Raw genomic sequence first — 15,706 nt, 5'->3', positions numbered from 1 at the left:
ACCTTTTTATCACCTTTGAACCTCCTTTTTTCTGCCTATACTCCTCCCAAATAAACAACCTACTCCTAGCTACTTTTTCGTCATCAGTCTCACTTTTGTTTGTGTTTGGTGTTTCTGATGCTATTACCTAGGCAATTTTGGCCTAATATGGCATTACCGTTCTGGTACATTAAATGAAACAGTTGTACCTCCAAAGACTGTCTTCTGACCCTGTGATTCATGTTCATTACTTTTCATATATGTTATATAATTTTGGACAGAAATATCATACTTTAGCCTTGACTCCCCTACGTAATTCTAATTAAGCAATACTTCACCTTATGCACTGAGAGCTTGCATAGCAGTGCAATGGTATAACCCATGTTGTGTTTGCACAATGTGTCTACTCCTAAATAGTTTTTCTCACACTCAGTGTTCCCATCAGAGGCCATAGCTAACTTTGAGGATGAGATTTGGACACGTAGCATAGGATTCGTCTCACCTGAAACTGAACATCTGAGCTGTAGACACATCTCAACCAGTTACTCTAGGCTCAGTTCTCCTACCCCCATCCTTCTAGGATGAGATTAACTCAGATGTCTGAAATAGATCTGAGGAGATTCGCTGGGTGGTCTGTAGTAGCAGCTAGATGTTGCACCTATAGTGCAGAAATCTTAATTATAAAAACTCCATTTCTAGAATCTGGACTTTTCAGAAACTAGTGAAATTTCTAAATTAGGGGTCATCCAAAATATAAGCAAGACTTGGACTGAAGGTTTTCTTGGCGGACAACTTCAGAAACTTCAGGAGTTATTGCAAATCTTCCAGCTTGGTTGCACAAATCCTAGAATACCACTCTGCTGCAAATACATTTTTCACTATTTGACTGCATATAAAGCAAAAGATTCAGCCCCCGTCCTTAGATTTCTACAGGGGGTGGACATCTGCGTGTAAACTAGTCACCTACACTCACCTTTATGGTTAAGGGAAAGCAGTAGGTACTTTTTGGGAGAGACGCAGTTGATCAGTTTAGATGCTAGTGTCAGGATAGGGTGAATTATATCCTAGGAGTGATGGTTCTCCCCACTGGCCAAAAAGGCAGTACAGGTACCTGTCTCAGATCGTAACAACTCCATTGGGTTGTCACCATTGGTGTTATGCTTCCAGAAATCTGTTTTCTCGGGACATAAATAATTACAGTACTTTAAAACTACATTGTCCATCACTACATTTTAAACTGGATTTTTTGCATTCTAATTATTGACTGATACATGTCCATTTGATTTCCTTTCATCTCAGTTGTATGCCCACGTGCATTATTTTTTTTGACAGTTTTACAAGTATTCTTAACACATTTCTTTAATCGTCTTTTAAACTGTAGGTTTATACTGTAACTTCCCAGTAATATCAGATTAAACAAAAGTGCAATGATCTGCCTTCAAGAAATTATAAACATTCGATAATAATGAAGTAGAAAATGCTATTTGTGACTAAAAGCTCCCAAAGTCATCCCACTAGCAGTCAAAAGTGAAGTGGAAAGAGAGCCCAAATATAATCCAGTAGAAATGTATTAATGCTGGTCTCAAATGTTTTCCCATTATGTTCCCTACCTTTGGATAATCTTCCAGATTTTTCTCTTCATTATCTGGAAACTATGTGCATAAAAGGACATAAAATGAGAATTTTTTAAAAAAAAAAGTTTCCTAAAATTGTTGAAGAAAACAATTGTGTCCCCGCTTTAGCTGCTGGTATTGTTGCAGCATGCAAATTAAAATGTTGGATGGTGGCTTGTACACAAACAATAGACCTTGAACTTCTTCCATTTGAAATAAGCATTAGCAGCCTCCTTGTTTTTTATAAATGCACAAATATCTTACCATAGTTCTGATTCGTACTCTATTTTCTCCATAGCAACAGTTCACCAAATTTAGTCACACTGCTAATTAAGAAAGAAATAAACTTATTGTTCTCCTTGTTTTTTTCTCAGTAGGCATAAGTGAAAAATCACATGATAAAATTACTGTGTCTGGCAGTCTGTTACTGGGATATACTGTTATTTACAGGTCCAACCCAAATAGATCTCTAAAAAATCAGAATTTATTCTTATTAATGGCAGCACTACTTACCACACTACTCCTTAATGAAACCTGCATCCTGGAGAGGAATATTTTCATGCAGGCTGTACATCTGCATGTCATCCATAAAAAGAATAGAACTATTCTTAATTTCTGAAAAGGATTTGAGGGGGACACTCTGTGAAATGAAGGATCCTAAGAAAATGATGCACATTTCATCTGCAAAGAGCTTCATTAGTAAAAAAAAAAACAGGTGAAGATAGTGAGTTGTGACCATCCAAATATTTAACTAAAAAAGGGACCAACCTGAGTAGGCTGTTGAAGTTTACAAAACTGTCTTGGCTTAATATTTCTGCTAACCAATAGCCTAAACATAAAGCAGAGTTCATAGCGTGACATAGAACACTGTTACATCCATTAAAGAATTTCCTGAATCAAACATCTAACTTTTAAATAGCTCGGGATGGTCATGGTTTCAGTTCTGTGGACCTCTTTTATCAGTATGAAAAGCCTACTTGTTTCATTAAATGTGGGAATTAAATATCAATCTGAAACAAAAGTATTTGAATATATAAAAATAGTTAAGATACTGATGTGAACCCTCTGATGAAAAAAGCATAAGAACTTGTCATGGGAACTTTCTATTACTGCTTGTCATAAGATTGAGAGCTTGTTGTACAAACAATGACAAAGGAGGACTTAGGCAACACCTGGTGCCTGCTTCATACCTTTTATTCATTCGGCTCCCAGAGAGAAATCCAAAGCCCAGAGCTGCGTTTTCAGGTTCTCCGTATTGTAATAGCAGGAGTGGGTACCTGAGAAATGTGACCCAACAACCCAAAGTGTTGAGTAGGAGATTGCTTAGAGCTTCATGAAAAATGCTAAGCATGGCAGTAGCAGTCCCTCTCTTGTGTTTAGCTCCTCAGGACAGGGCTAGAGGCAGGAAGAGCAGCATCACTGCCTGTTTAAGCAACAGCATAGCAGTCAGATCATCCATCTTGTTTTGGGGGCTTGTTTATAGCCCTGTCACCTCCCTTCCAAGAAATGACATGCTCAAGCTACTAAGGAGGCAGGAAGGGTGAAGGCACCATTTGTCCCTGCTGCAGGGCAGGGAAGGATTCAGGGTTCTTCCAGCCAGCAGGGGAACAAGCAACACAAAGCCTGACTCTATACCCTACAGCTGGGGTCTCTTGATGTTTCATCTAAGGAGCCGTTCATGTGAAAATTAGCAGCTGCCCTGAATTAGGGACGTTAGGTTCCAAGACATTAGGTTCCAAGATGTCCTTCCTGTAACCACTAGACTTCAGTCCTTCTCTCTTTTTCTTCTGGCTCTATTAATTGTTTGCAAACCAGAGTAGGAATAGGAACGAGAAATCTCTTCCTCCTTTCCCAAATTACTTACTAGGCTGCTGGGGCACTTTCAGGAGTTCAAAACCCTTGGCGTAGGTGGGCCTCAGGCTGGTCTCCACAGTATTCCTTATTATTAAGTTACAGTTGTAAAAGTCACACCACAGCATGCACAGCATCTCTGCTGTTCAGGTTTCTGAACAAGAGTGACTGTGGCTGCTGCATTTTGTGCAGACAGCGTGTACTAAGTGTAATCTGAGCTGGCCTGACTGCTGAAGTCCATCCAAGGATGGTGCACATTTTGTGATCCATATATCTGTCGCCCAGGTGAAGGTGGTTCTGGACAGGCAGGAGAGATGTAACTGCAGCCTTCTAGTTAATGTATGTCTAGTCTGACTTCTACGTCACAGTGGTTGGTTGCTAGCAAGTTTTAGGTGCTTCCAGAATAGGCAGTCTATTGGAGAGGAGAGGGCAGGAGCTTGGCTTATGATTTTGAACATGATACCTACATCTTCCTTTATGTCCATCCATAAATATTTTAAAATACAGCAACGATTTAGAGCACGCATAGAAGGATGTGTTGCATTGTGACCTAGGACTTAGTCCATGTCTCTGAAGAATCCAAGCAGCTGCGCTTCTGTGATATGATATCAGTTGCATGTGTCAGAAAGATGTGTGAGATACTGCTCAGCATGGAGCTGCAATGTTTTGCAAATGCAGAGGGAAATTAATAGAGTAACATTATATTCTTTATGCTGATCTCCAAGAATTGGAAAGCCACTCACGGCTGCTTCTAAACGTAGATTAAAGAGATTTCAACTGGAAGTCATAGATCTGATCCTGGTCTTTGCTTGGGCAAGTTCCCAGTGAGTCTGTTAATCAAAACTTATTGTGCCATGCCAGGTATTCTGTCTAATACCTTTTAACTTCCTTTTTATGTATGTTCTGGTTGCAGGGTGGAAAGACGTACACAGGACCATGTGGAGGCAGAGACTGCAGTGGAGGATGTCAGTGTTTCCCTGAAAAAGGAAGCCGAGTAAGTAACATTTCTTCCTGTAGAACATTCTTGATGGTACCAGTTCAACACTGTTTGCTGTGAGTGGACTTGCATGAGACTGTGTAGTATCCAAACTATTACTATTTTTCAGGAAAAAGTTATCACTTAGTTAAAAAAGTTAGAAAAAGTTATCATCTTACTTTCTGAAGAGCTTGTAGATTTGAAGAAGTACTTTGTTATGATATATAGCAGGTTCTTCTCTCAAAGATCAGGGCCAAGGGACCTGACAGCCATGATGAACTAACTGGATCAGAATTTTAGGGACTCCATGTTCTAGAGCATCACTGGATTGTGTGACAGCACAAAATGAATACGGGCAAACTCATTCAGTAATGTTCATAAAGTCCTTCCAATGAAATGTGATCTGATGAAAATATACCCCTCATATGTGATCTCCATTAAAGCAAAAGGGAACCAGGCATGCCAAACCCGAAATGCCTGCTGGAAGGGAACTACTTGGGACTTCTGACCCTAGGTTGTTGCTGATAGTCAGTTCTTTGTTTTGGGGAATAATGAGGAATGAGGCAGAGGAAGGGAGATGGGGTAGAGGGGATTAGCCACCTGTCACAAACAGCTCCAAGAAATAGGGCAGTTTCTATCCTGTATGGCTTGAAGCCCTGGCTGGCAGGTTCCTTCTGTACAGCTTGGTCTTCTGCAGCTGAGACAGTGACTCAGCCTTTTCCATCCACCCATCTCTAAGAATAGGTCAGGCAAAAGATGTGACGACAGGTCATATGCTCACTCTGCTATCACAAACCTCATAAGATTTTTCAGTCCTCTGCTTTCTCTCTGCACAGCAGGCCATCAGTTCCCATTGCATTCCTCAAGCTTGACTCCATGTCTGAACAGAGGAAGAGGTGGTAGGAAAATCACAGTGTAGGTGGGAGGCAAAGAACATTCTTGTTTACAACAGAAGTCTTGATGTCTCCGTGGAAGTCAGATGATATTGGAGTTACCATGCCATGAGGACCGCAGTGGTTATACTCCCATCTCCTCACCATGATCTGCTCATGGTCTGCTTTCCATTACAATAACCAAATGACAGACTGATGAAGCTGAGGACAAATAAGCCTACCCCTGAGACACAACTTTCATTAGAGCTCCCTCCAGCTGTTACTGCCTTACCCTCGTGATCCAGCATATGAAGTTTGATGAGTGCATCCTGCCACTTTCCTCCAAGGATGCTTGAAAGTCAAAAGCCAATGCTGTATGAAATATCTTTGAGAATGACATTACTGTCTTTCTTCAGTGGAATTATTTCTGTTTCTAAAACCAAAGCATGGATGTATTTATTCTGCACTAGAGTTCGTGAAAATATCTCTTGCAAAACTACCAGTTTTTGTGACTGAAATACTTTTCACATTCCTTATTGACTGAATAATCTTTAATTTCAAGCTGCCAAGTCTGCAAGACTAAAGAAGTAGCTAAACAGAAGTAACAGCGTAGGTTAGAAAAGCTGAAAATGTTAAATTACCACAGCAGAGAACCAGTCGGGTGCCACTGATGAGAAGCTCCCTGTGAGTTGCTCAGTATCTAGACTGGGAGATAAGGGCAGATTTCATGTATCTGCTTGCCACTCTCACTCTTCGATGTATCTCAGGGAAGTAATTAACCCCAGTAACTAATCACACTACACACTGGCCTCCCTTCGAATAGACACTAAAAAAGAGAAAAAGAGGATGTTACGAATCATAAATTATATTTTGCTACTTGTGGTCAGTTGTGCACAATGTAGAGGAGTAGTGGGGAAAGTGATTTAAAGAATTTTATGCACTTCAAAAATGGTATTTTAACTCTCTGAAATTATATACCTCATTCTGAATCAGCATACACTGCCTGTATTTTGTGTCACAACCTCTGTTAAACATCTGGTTTAAGGAACAAGATTGGCCTTTAGAGACTAGTCAAATTTGGCATAGCTTCTGGTCTCATGCTAATCCTCAATGGGAATATTTATTTTCACAAAACCTCTGTATAATCTGGCATGACACATGTTTTCTGTTTGAGGTGACTCATTACATGCACAATAGACATATTGCGTGTTTGCACTTGCTCTGTCAGAGCCTGCTTCTGCAGTGACTCTCAGGACAACAGAGCTGTCACTTGTGGGGCACATGGAACTCAGGTAAGAATGGTGCTGTGAGGGTCTGCAGCCAGCTGTCAGCCCTACCATACCCTGAAAAGACCCATTCATGAAAGGTCTCTCAAAACCAGACAAACAAAAGCACTTTCTTTGGATCGCTGCTACTGAACATGTATCAGAAGCTGTCGAATGAAGTCAGTTCATTGCAGTGGTAGATACAATTGCAAACTATGAAAGTCGAAGAGGTCTGAAGAAATGTCTACTTTTCATTTATATGTGCTTCTACGTCATTTTCTGTCATTGCTTCAGTTACAGAATTAAGGTACAGCATTTATGTTTTTTACAAAATATGCCTGCTGATACCTTCTGGGGATTCTGTGCTGGGGGCAGAGAGGCACCATCTAGATATATGAGGCTTCAGCCAGGCTTTCGTAGTTTGTGCCAGGTCTCCAGATGCAGGATGGCTGGAAGCTCTGTGTTTCTGTTTACACTGCTTTTGGTTCAGGACTGATGAAGGCATGAAGGCACAGGAAAGTTAAATCATTTTTCATACAGGCAGTTTCTAGGGACTAAAGGCCACCTAGTGCAAACTAGTGCATGCACCTAGCAGGCCTGCCGGAAAGAGGTGTGTGTGTTTTGAGTTTTTCCTCCACTCTTTTTCAGCTGTGCTCAGCCCTGCAACTTGCCCTGGGCTCAGAGACAGCTTGACAAAATCCAGTGGGGACAGGAAAATGAAACAGCAGAAGCTTCAGCTACCTTCTGTAGCAGTAGGGGAGCTGCCGCAGAAAGGCAAAGGCAACGTGCAGTCTCCCACCTTTCATCAGAGCTGCTCCCAGGGCTGTGAGGACACCTGAAAAAGGGCATTTTCTGCCTCATTCCCAGGAGGAAAACAGGTCAAATTCAAATGAGAATCACAGGACATTGCTGGTAACAACACTGTAATTCAAAGTAAATGCTGAGCTGTTGCTCAGAAAAGTTTCTCTAAAGAAACCTCTTTCTTGGGCCACACACTATCCCCTTGAAGTTCCCGCCTCCTGTTTTGCTTTCGAGCTCACACCTTCAGAGGAAAAAGAATAAAGAGGGTTTTTCTAGTGTCTAATGACACTCTAGTCTTTGTTCTTTTTCACTGCATCCCGGTTATTTTACTAGGTGCGTATTTACTGCATATTTAATATACATAGGTGCATATTTACTGTTAGCTGGATATGAATATCCAGTCTATCTAACCATACCTTGCAGCTAGACAGGTGGTTGAACTGGAGGCTACAGGGCAGACTCATTTTCTCATTTCTAAGACAACTCCTAAGTTGTTCTCCTAAGACAACAAGCCCATCATCTCTCTAAGCTACATATGGAGAAAATACTGTAAGGAGTACCCACATGCCTGGGTAAGAGGGAAAGGAGAAAAGGGAAGCACTGATACAGTACTGAAATTTGGTTTCAAATGAAATGGAAACTCTGAACTAAAGGAAAAAAAAAAAAGAACTTCTGGTTTCTTTCTTTTTCCTCCAGATTTTTATTGCATCTCCTAAAATTTTGAGATTTACAGTTCTTTGTAAACCATATATTAAGCAGAGTATAATATATGGACTTTAAAATTTGTTAAACATTAATGCACTTATGTGAGAAACAATAAGTCCTTTCAGGACAATGGGCAGCTGTTTAACTTATTGAAGTTCATAATCAGCCTCACTTCATAATGAACCTAGAAGGCTTTATAGAAAGTGGAAGTGAATAGAAATCTTTTTGATCTTTATTCTATAGAGTGAGAAAATGCACTCCACTGAAATCTCACTTTGTACATTCTGTCTGAGTCAGGCATCTAACAGTGCTCGAGCCATTTAACCGTTGTTTTCGCAAGGGACTGGAATAATGGAAACTGAAATGAAAAGACAACTTTGTGTCTCCCCATAAAGGCCACTTTTTAACCAAGAATGACATGAGGGTTCACTATAACTCCTTTACAGGTTATTGCTTTCACTAATGCAGTGGCCAAGGGTAAGCTATTACCAGTTCACCTATAATCACTACCATCTGCTTTTGGGTGCTATACAGTTATGGAATCTAGTGTTTTATCTTTACTTATAAGCACTTTCCATACAAGTTTAAATCTTAACACGTGGGCTAAATCTAGAGATATTTTTCTTCATAATTAAAAAAACCCCAACGATATAGAGCACTTAAATATTCTAAAGTCAGATCTATTCTTATATTTTAGGGAAATGTGTAAATCAAATAAAATAATTTTAACAACTGTTAGTGTAATTTCCAAACATCACAACTGGCTTTTAATCTGGTATAATGGCAGTATATCCTTGGTAACTCTTTGTTAGTGTAAGTTGATGTATCTGATGAAATCAGATCAGTATTTTATTCTGTTTTTGCAAAATGAGAACGTAAGAAGTTCTTCTCTAATTAGACCAGTAGTTCGTCTAGACCACTATTCTGACCCCACAGTGGCAGTAGGAGATGCTATTTACAGGGAGCACAGAGGTCTGATAACTTTCTGCAGTCCATTTCCCTTGTACCCAAGATCATGCTATTTATATGTTACTTCAGTGTCTGTGTTTCTCCCTGAGTTTGTGTGCTTTCACAACCTGCAAGGAGTTCATTACTCAAATGATATATAATCACTGTCCAACAAGTTGTAAGCCAGTTTTCCTCTGGTTTCATCAAGTACACCCAATTTCTAGTTCTGTAAGATTTGAGAAGGAGCAGTTCTGTGTTTACCTTATTAGCTGCTTCCCTAATTTTGTAAATCTCAGTCATATTCCCTCTCAGCTTTCTCCCGTCCAAAAGGAAGAGACACAATCCTTTTAGGTTCTCTTTGGAAGGCAACACTCCAACCCTTCGTCCCTGTTTTCTTCTCTCTCTTCTGTGAGAGACCAGAACTGTACACAGCACACAGAGTTATGGGCGCACCAAGGTCTTACTTAGCAACAAATCGACACCTTCTGTGTTTTTTTCTCGGTACCGTTCCTGATGCTCCCCAGCACTGAAGGCTATCTGCCCACCCAGCTTGGTAAGATCCTTCTGGATCTTCCAGCATGGGAGATCACCAGATCTCCCTATCCCCCATCACCAGCATGGCATTTAACAACCTGAGGGAGGTTAGTGTCATCTATAGACTTGGATGTTTCACAGTTCAGTTCCATCTCTAGCTCACTGTTGAAGTCTTCAGTAAAACAAGCTCCAGCACCCATCTGAGAGGACCCACTGCCATTGCATTTCCATTTTAAAATGTGACCATCAAGCCCTATTCTTTTCTTCCCATCCTTCAACAGCCTTCAAGAAGAGAGCACCTCTCTTCCAACTCCGAGGGAATTTATTTTAAAAAGCTTTGGTGAAGTACTTTGACAAAGCCAGTTTGAAAATCCAAATACATTATGGTCACTAGGGCCTGCTTTACCATGTTTTCCCTTATGCCCAGTTAGGTAGACTACCGCCCGGCCCTAACCAAGCAGGACAGTCAGACAAACTGGCCCACAGTTCCCAGGGTGTCCTCTTGGGCCTTTTTTCCATACGGGGAGCTTGGTTGACATCAGCCAAAATGCAGTTTGTAATGATGGGTTACACACCTTGGCCAGCAGTTCCACGGTTTCATACTTGAGCTCCCTCAGAAGTCCCGAGTGAATGTCAGCCGCTCCTAGTTGTGTAGTAACACCTGCCTTATCTATTTCGTCTACTACTTCCTTTATATTTATCTGAAATTGATCTGGCTCAAAGAATAAATTGGATTTGGGACCTTCTCAATCACCTTCAGCGGTAAAGACCTTTGCAAAGAAGTCACCTAGTTTCTCTGCTCTGGCCTTATCATCCCCGAGTGCCCCTTATAAGTCTTGGCATAGTGTGATACTGCTGTTTCCTTTGATGGCTTCTCGCTTTTCATTAAACAGCTTTTACTGTTGGCTTGATGATCTTCTGCAAAATACTCACATTCTTTTTTAGCCCTCCTAGTTGCCATTTCCTCTTGATATGCTTTTTATGGACTTTCCTATTCATTTCAGCAATTTTTAAACTTTTTTCCCCTACAATAGCCTCCTTAGCTTTTTTTATGAACTATACAAGGTTCTTATTGAACTGGTTTTACTTTCTTTTTGATATGTGATACATAGTTAACCAGGACTTCTAATATAGTGTTTTTGAAAAGCCTCCAGGTTGCTTTAGGCTTCTTGCCTTTTTGACTGCTTTTTTAGGTTTTTACTATGATTGTGATTTTTATGTATTTCCCCTTCTTGAAATTGAATACCCGTGTGATGTATTTGTTTGGCTTACTCCATCTCACTACAGAATTAAGTTCAGCTATATTGCGAAGCTATTACAGAGCAATTCTCCCACTAGGACCTCTTGAAGTGGGTCCCGTGCAGCACTCAAGAGTAAAACCAGAGCAGCATCCTTCCTTGTGGGTCCCAGGGCTCACCATGCTAAGAAACAGTTATTTGCTTTGTCCAAAAATTTTTATCTCCTTATCTCATCTGGATGAGGCGTTGTGCCTGACAGTATGTTGGTAGTTAGATTTTGGCAATGTAACTATCTGACCTAGTTTTGCAGCTTCTCTAATTTCACTGAGTATTTCACAGGGAAGTCCTAAACACAAACCAAGCCCTACCCTTCTGTTATTTCCAACCACAAAGATTCCCTCATGTTCCCCTCTGCCCCCAGTATTTTTTTCTGTTCCACTTTGTTTTAGCGTTCCCATGCTGTGCCACTGCCCTGGCTGTATCTCATTTTCTGTCATTCCTGTAGACAGCCTAGCAACTCTGTATGCCACTGATTATCCTCCTTTCACCAGTGTGAGATGCCTGTTGTGTCAGGGTTATCATTTGTTGCCAAGTAGTATAATTCTGTAATCCTAGTTTTTAGATCTCTAGCATTGCTGAGGAAGCACTTACAAATTTTTCCCATTCTCCATTGTAAGCGACATTCAAACAGCATGGTAAATGGTGTTACGTAAATGTTATTGTGAATGGTGTTTGCCTCCCCTATTTATTGCATTTGTTTGCTTCAAAATTTCAAAATTTCACATCGCTTCGTAGTTCAAGGTTAAGTCTCTGGAAACTTTCAGGAAGAGGAGCTGCTCTCAGAGGTGTGGTACTTGGGGGAGGTATTTGCAAAATACCAGTAGTACTAATGAGTGTTATACATGGACAGGAAGGCACCCTCCAGCATTTCAATACTATAATCAAGGTGTGGTACATTGAGATTTTATATTCTTTTTTTCTCTAGTCAAGGTAATAGTGGAGACAGGAAAAGAAGACTGCTACCATAAAAAAGTGTTTAACAGTGTAATTCCGATTTCAGATACAAGAATATAGTTCCCTTTTACACACATGTTTGAGGGTACAGTTTCAAATGCATGCTCTTGTTTATGTTTATACTTTCAAAACACTGTCTTACAAGGTCTTACCAGCATATATAAATCCCTAAAGTCTTAATATTGTTCCATGGGCATCTAAATCTTGGGCTTAAGGCTTTATTGCGTGAACCCTTAGCAGTAAATAGGCCTATAATCTTCGTAGTATTTAGCTACTGAAGGCAGGCAGGATACAGGTTTGCTTGATAAAACATGAACTAAGTGACTCTGAAACTTAATGCCTAATTTATGGCCTAATGTTTTATATAGTGAAAATTGTTTAACCTGGGCCATGATGACTATCACTCAACCATGTAGCTGGATACTTATGTTGGTTGCTAATTGCTATTCTTTAGTACATTTGTCTTGACATTTTTTTGAGTGGAATATGCATGTTTCCTTTTTTTTTTTATCTCTGTTTATACATGTTTAATCAACATCAGACATTTTTTTGAACTGGTGGACGGAGGTTAGATAACTTTCCCATGAGCAAGAAGCAGTGAATCCTCCTTCCATATGTGCATTCTACACAAAATCACAGACTCGGGAAGAGTCAATGAAAGGTTTTCCTCAGAATGTGTTCCAATTAAAAAATGAAAAATATATAAGAAAAAGCAGGGTGTTTTGTTTCAGTACCTGCAGAAATGCAATTCATTTTCATGCCAAAATCACATTTTATTTTGTTAATGTTCAGAATATTGTAAAGAATGTTCAAAAAATAAAATAAACTCAAATAGAGTTTTTCTTTCAAACCAAACAAAATGAATTTAAAATTATTTTTCCCCTCTTTTTATTCTTTTGTTCTTTTGCAGAGCATTTCTGCTTCAGCCAGATATGAAATATTGTTTAATTCAATAAGCAACCCTTGAAAATTGTATATATGTGTAATCTAAAGGACTACAGTATTGTTAAGCCCATCCCACGCTATCAAGTTGCACTCCCTGTCTTTTGCTCTAGCCCTGAAAGCAAAATTCCTCCAAAACCTTTTCAAATCAACTGTACAGGAGAAAAAGAATGATACTTGTCTGAAAGGTAGTCAAAAGGTCACATCTACCTTTTTACTTCCATTTTCAACTTCAGCTTTTAGAAATTCCTCAGATTGACATGCATTATCTCCAGCAAAATAAGTTCAGGTATGCAGCGTTCATAAGGATACTGCACTTTCTCTCTAAAGCCGGTTGACCTAGGTTATATCTGTGCAGATACTTCTCCTACAAGCTTGTATCAAAAACCTTTGCAATCTCAGCTGATGTGATGAGAGAACAATTCAACAGCACCTGGACAAAGCTCAAGAATTAGTGTAATCAATCAAAATGAATACCAAGGTTGTAGTTTAAACAAAGTAATGACTGAAGTAAGTGTGCTGGGTTAACTCTTATTCATGATGCAGATTCAGCTCTTGTGTTGTAAATGACACCTTTTGATGCCTTTTGCATTACCAAGGTATTCCTCTGGTTTATTGACTTGTTACACTCGAAAAAGAAAACAAATCTTACTGGTAGTTTGCTCATAAATTGAGAAGGTATTTCACTGGTATTTTAGGAATTTATTTTGAGAGCAGCATTTTAAAAAGTTATTTGGCTATCTGCATATCACAAATTTAAATGAGAGATGGAGAAAAAAGCAAGAGAAATCAGAGTAAGGAGTGGAGAACCATTTTATTGCATAAGATAAAACAGGACTTTAACTGTAGAGAAGAAATAATATAAAGGAAACTTGTTGGAGATGAGTAGTGCTATTTGTGACTTTGGTCACAATAGCTGATGCTGGGATACGAAACCTTTGGATGTAATTCACAATCATTTAAAAATCTTACCATACCTTTTTTCTTAAAATTAAACAGAATTTTTTTATTTCTTTCCTGTCTTCCTGTGAAATACTGGACATATATTTTACCTTATTTAGAAAATAACTACCTGCAGTTAAGCAATTTCATAACTGTCTACTCATCTGTACTCTTTCCACACGTTCTGGTCAATAGTGTCTGCACAGCACAGTACATTCTCATGTATCACTGATATTTTTGTTTGGTTTTCACATAGGAATTACACTTCATTACGCACATAAAAAGCACTGTCAGGATTGTTTCAGGACAAATATACTGTCCATTTGGTTACACTTTCAGGCTTTGACTCCTGATAGCTGGACAGTGCAACTACTGTGCGAAAATATTTTTTGTGTTTTTGGACAAGTTTTGCGATTACTGCTTAGTGGGAACAGGAGTTGAAAGAACGTGCAGTGGGTGGATGATAGCCTTGCTCTATAACTGCATAGCTCACGCAGTCGTCCAAGGGGAATAATCCAGGTCATCTTTTAGCATTTAAATGGCACTCCAGAGAGTGTAAATGGTTTCTCATGACATGTGTCCAAGGCTTTACAAGTTTCTCAAATGGTGCTTGTTTCTATTTTCTGTATTTTTGTCACATGGGAACAAGTAACACTGACCCATTTTCTTTTTGTCTGCTTTGGTAAGTACCGAACTATTAGTGGAATCCTTTGAGTCTGACCTGGAGAGACCAGGGATGTGGGAATGGGCATGTTGTCATCATGAACGGTATCTGCCGAGGCAGACCGAGCCCTTTCTCAGCATTTTCTTACTGACACTGAAGAGAATAAATGTCCCTTATATACCTCAGTTTGTACGTAAGGTTTCCAGATAATTCTCAGTGTCTTTGTTCAGTGAATGGATCTATTGAAGCATATGTAAGTGATTCCATTACACTGATCTGGAAAAGGATGACAAGCATTAAAATATCTTATGATTAGATTTTGACGTTGGGAGCATGCAAAAAGAAGATCTTGAAGGATAGAAGTCTGTGTGGTAGGCCTGGAGAACAGCCCTAGACAATGAATAAGCTGCAAGCCCAAGCAAATAAAACATCAGTGCAGCATTTTTTCTCCCACAGGCTAAAATTATTTTTCTATGAAAAGATTATCTTAGTCTGTCAGATTCCTTTCTGTCTAGCACTACCATAGATGCCCAGCAAAGCTCTTCGGGTTTTTCTGTGTTTTGTTTTGTTGGTTTTTTTAGTATGGGTCATGGTAGTTCGATGAAATTCTTTGTCTAACTATTGCTTATTTTATTAGTTAGCAAAACTAATTTTGGAAAATATAGTATCATTGTTTAAAGAGATGTTATCAAGCCTTATAACCTGTTTGAAAGCAGATTTATTTAGCCCCAAGGCTGCTGGCAAAGCACAGTAGTGGTGTAAGAGAAAAAAAAAGAAAGTTCTTGTGCTTGCTGTCCTCCCCAGTACTTATAGTGCTTCACTCCATTCAGGGTACAGCAGCCAGTATAGTCTTTCTGTCTGGTGTAATGACTTGGATATGTCTGTGTTACTCTCTTCTGATCCAAATGGTCCTTTTTTTTCTTATAAACCACCTCTTGCTTTTGGCTGTTTCTCAGTTTCTAGATCCTTTGCTGCTTCTCCGTTATTTTTATGACCTTTCTATTATCTTCTCCCAAGCACACAATGTATTTTCCTTTGCCATTTAACTGCTCTTTTTGTGTTAAAGACTTCCTGTAAGGGATTTCTGTTCTTGGTAGCCTGGAAAAGGAATGAGAGAAGCCGTTTTTGTGAGATGAACTCTTCCCCCAGCAAAGCGGATTGCCTTGTCTTCTCAGTTGGCTGTGCTTGGCTGTGTTAGGATGTAAGCTCCTTGGGGCAGGAGCTGTTTGCATGTCACTCTTCTTAAGGTGCCAAGAGCATTGCTAGCTTCCATGTTAATGGCAGAGGTAGCAGCGCACAGAGGGACGCACAGACAGCTTCTTTCCGGTGGACAGGAACTCCAGCAGCACAAGGCCCAAAGGC

General features: G+C 39.7%; 1 protein-coding gene across 1 annotated transcript in view; it reads left to right on the top strand.

Annotated features, from left to right (window-relative positions):
- Positions 1-4,356: 4,356 nt before the first annotated feature.
- The window catches only part of LOC104489176 (collagen alpha-2(IV) chain-like), a gene marked incomplete at both ends in the record, with an annotated part of 88,034 nt that continues 76,684 nt past the window's right edge, over positions 4,357-15,706 (top strand). Inside the window, one exon of the mRNA XM_010131304.1 lies at positions 4,357-4,437. Coding sequence (XP_010129606.1) covers positions 4,357-4,437 — 81 coding nt within the window. The remainder of the gene's footprint in view (positions 4,438-15,706) is intronic.

This window comes from Buceros rhinoceros, unplaced genomic scaffold (genome assembly GCF_000710305.1).
Source record: "Buceros rhinoceros silvestris isolate BGI_N320 unplaced genomic scaffold, ASM71030v1 scaffold12492, whole genome shotgun sequence".
Lineage (NCBI taxonomy): Eukaryota > Metazoa > Chordata > Aves > Bucerotiformes > Bucerotidae > Buceros > Buceros rhinoceros.
This window is presented reverse-complemented; position numbering and strand designations above follow the sequence as displayed.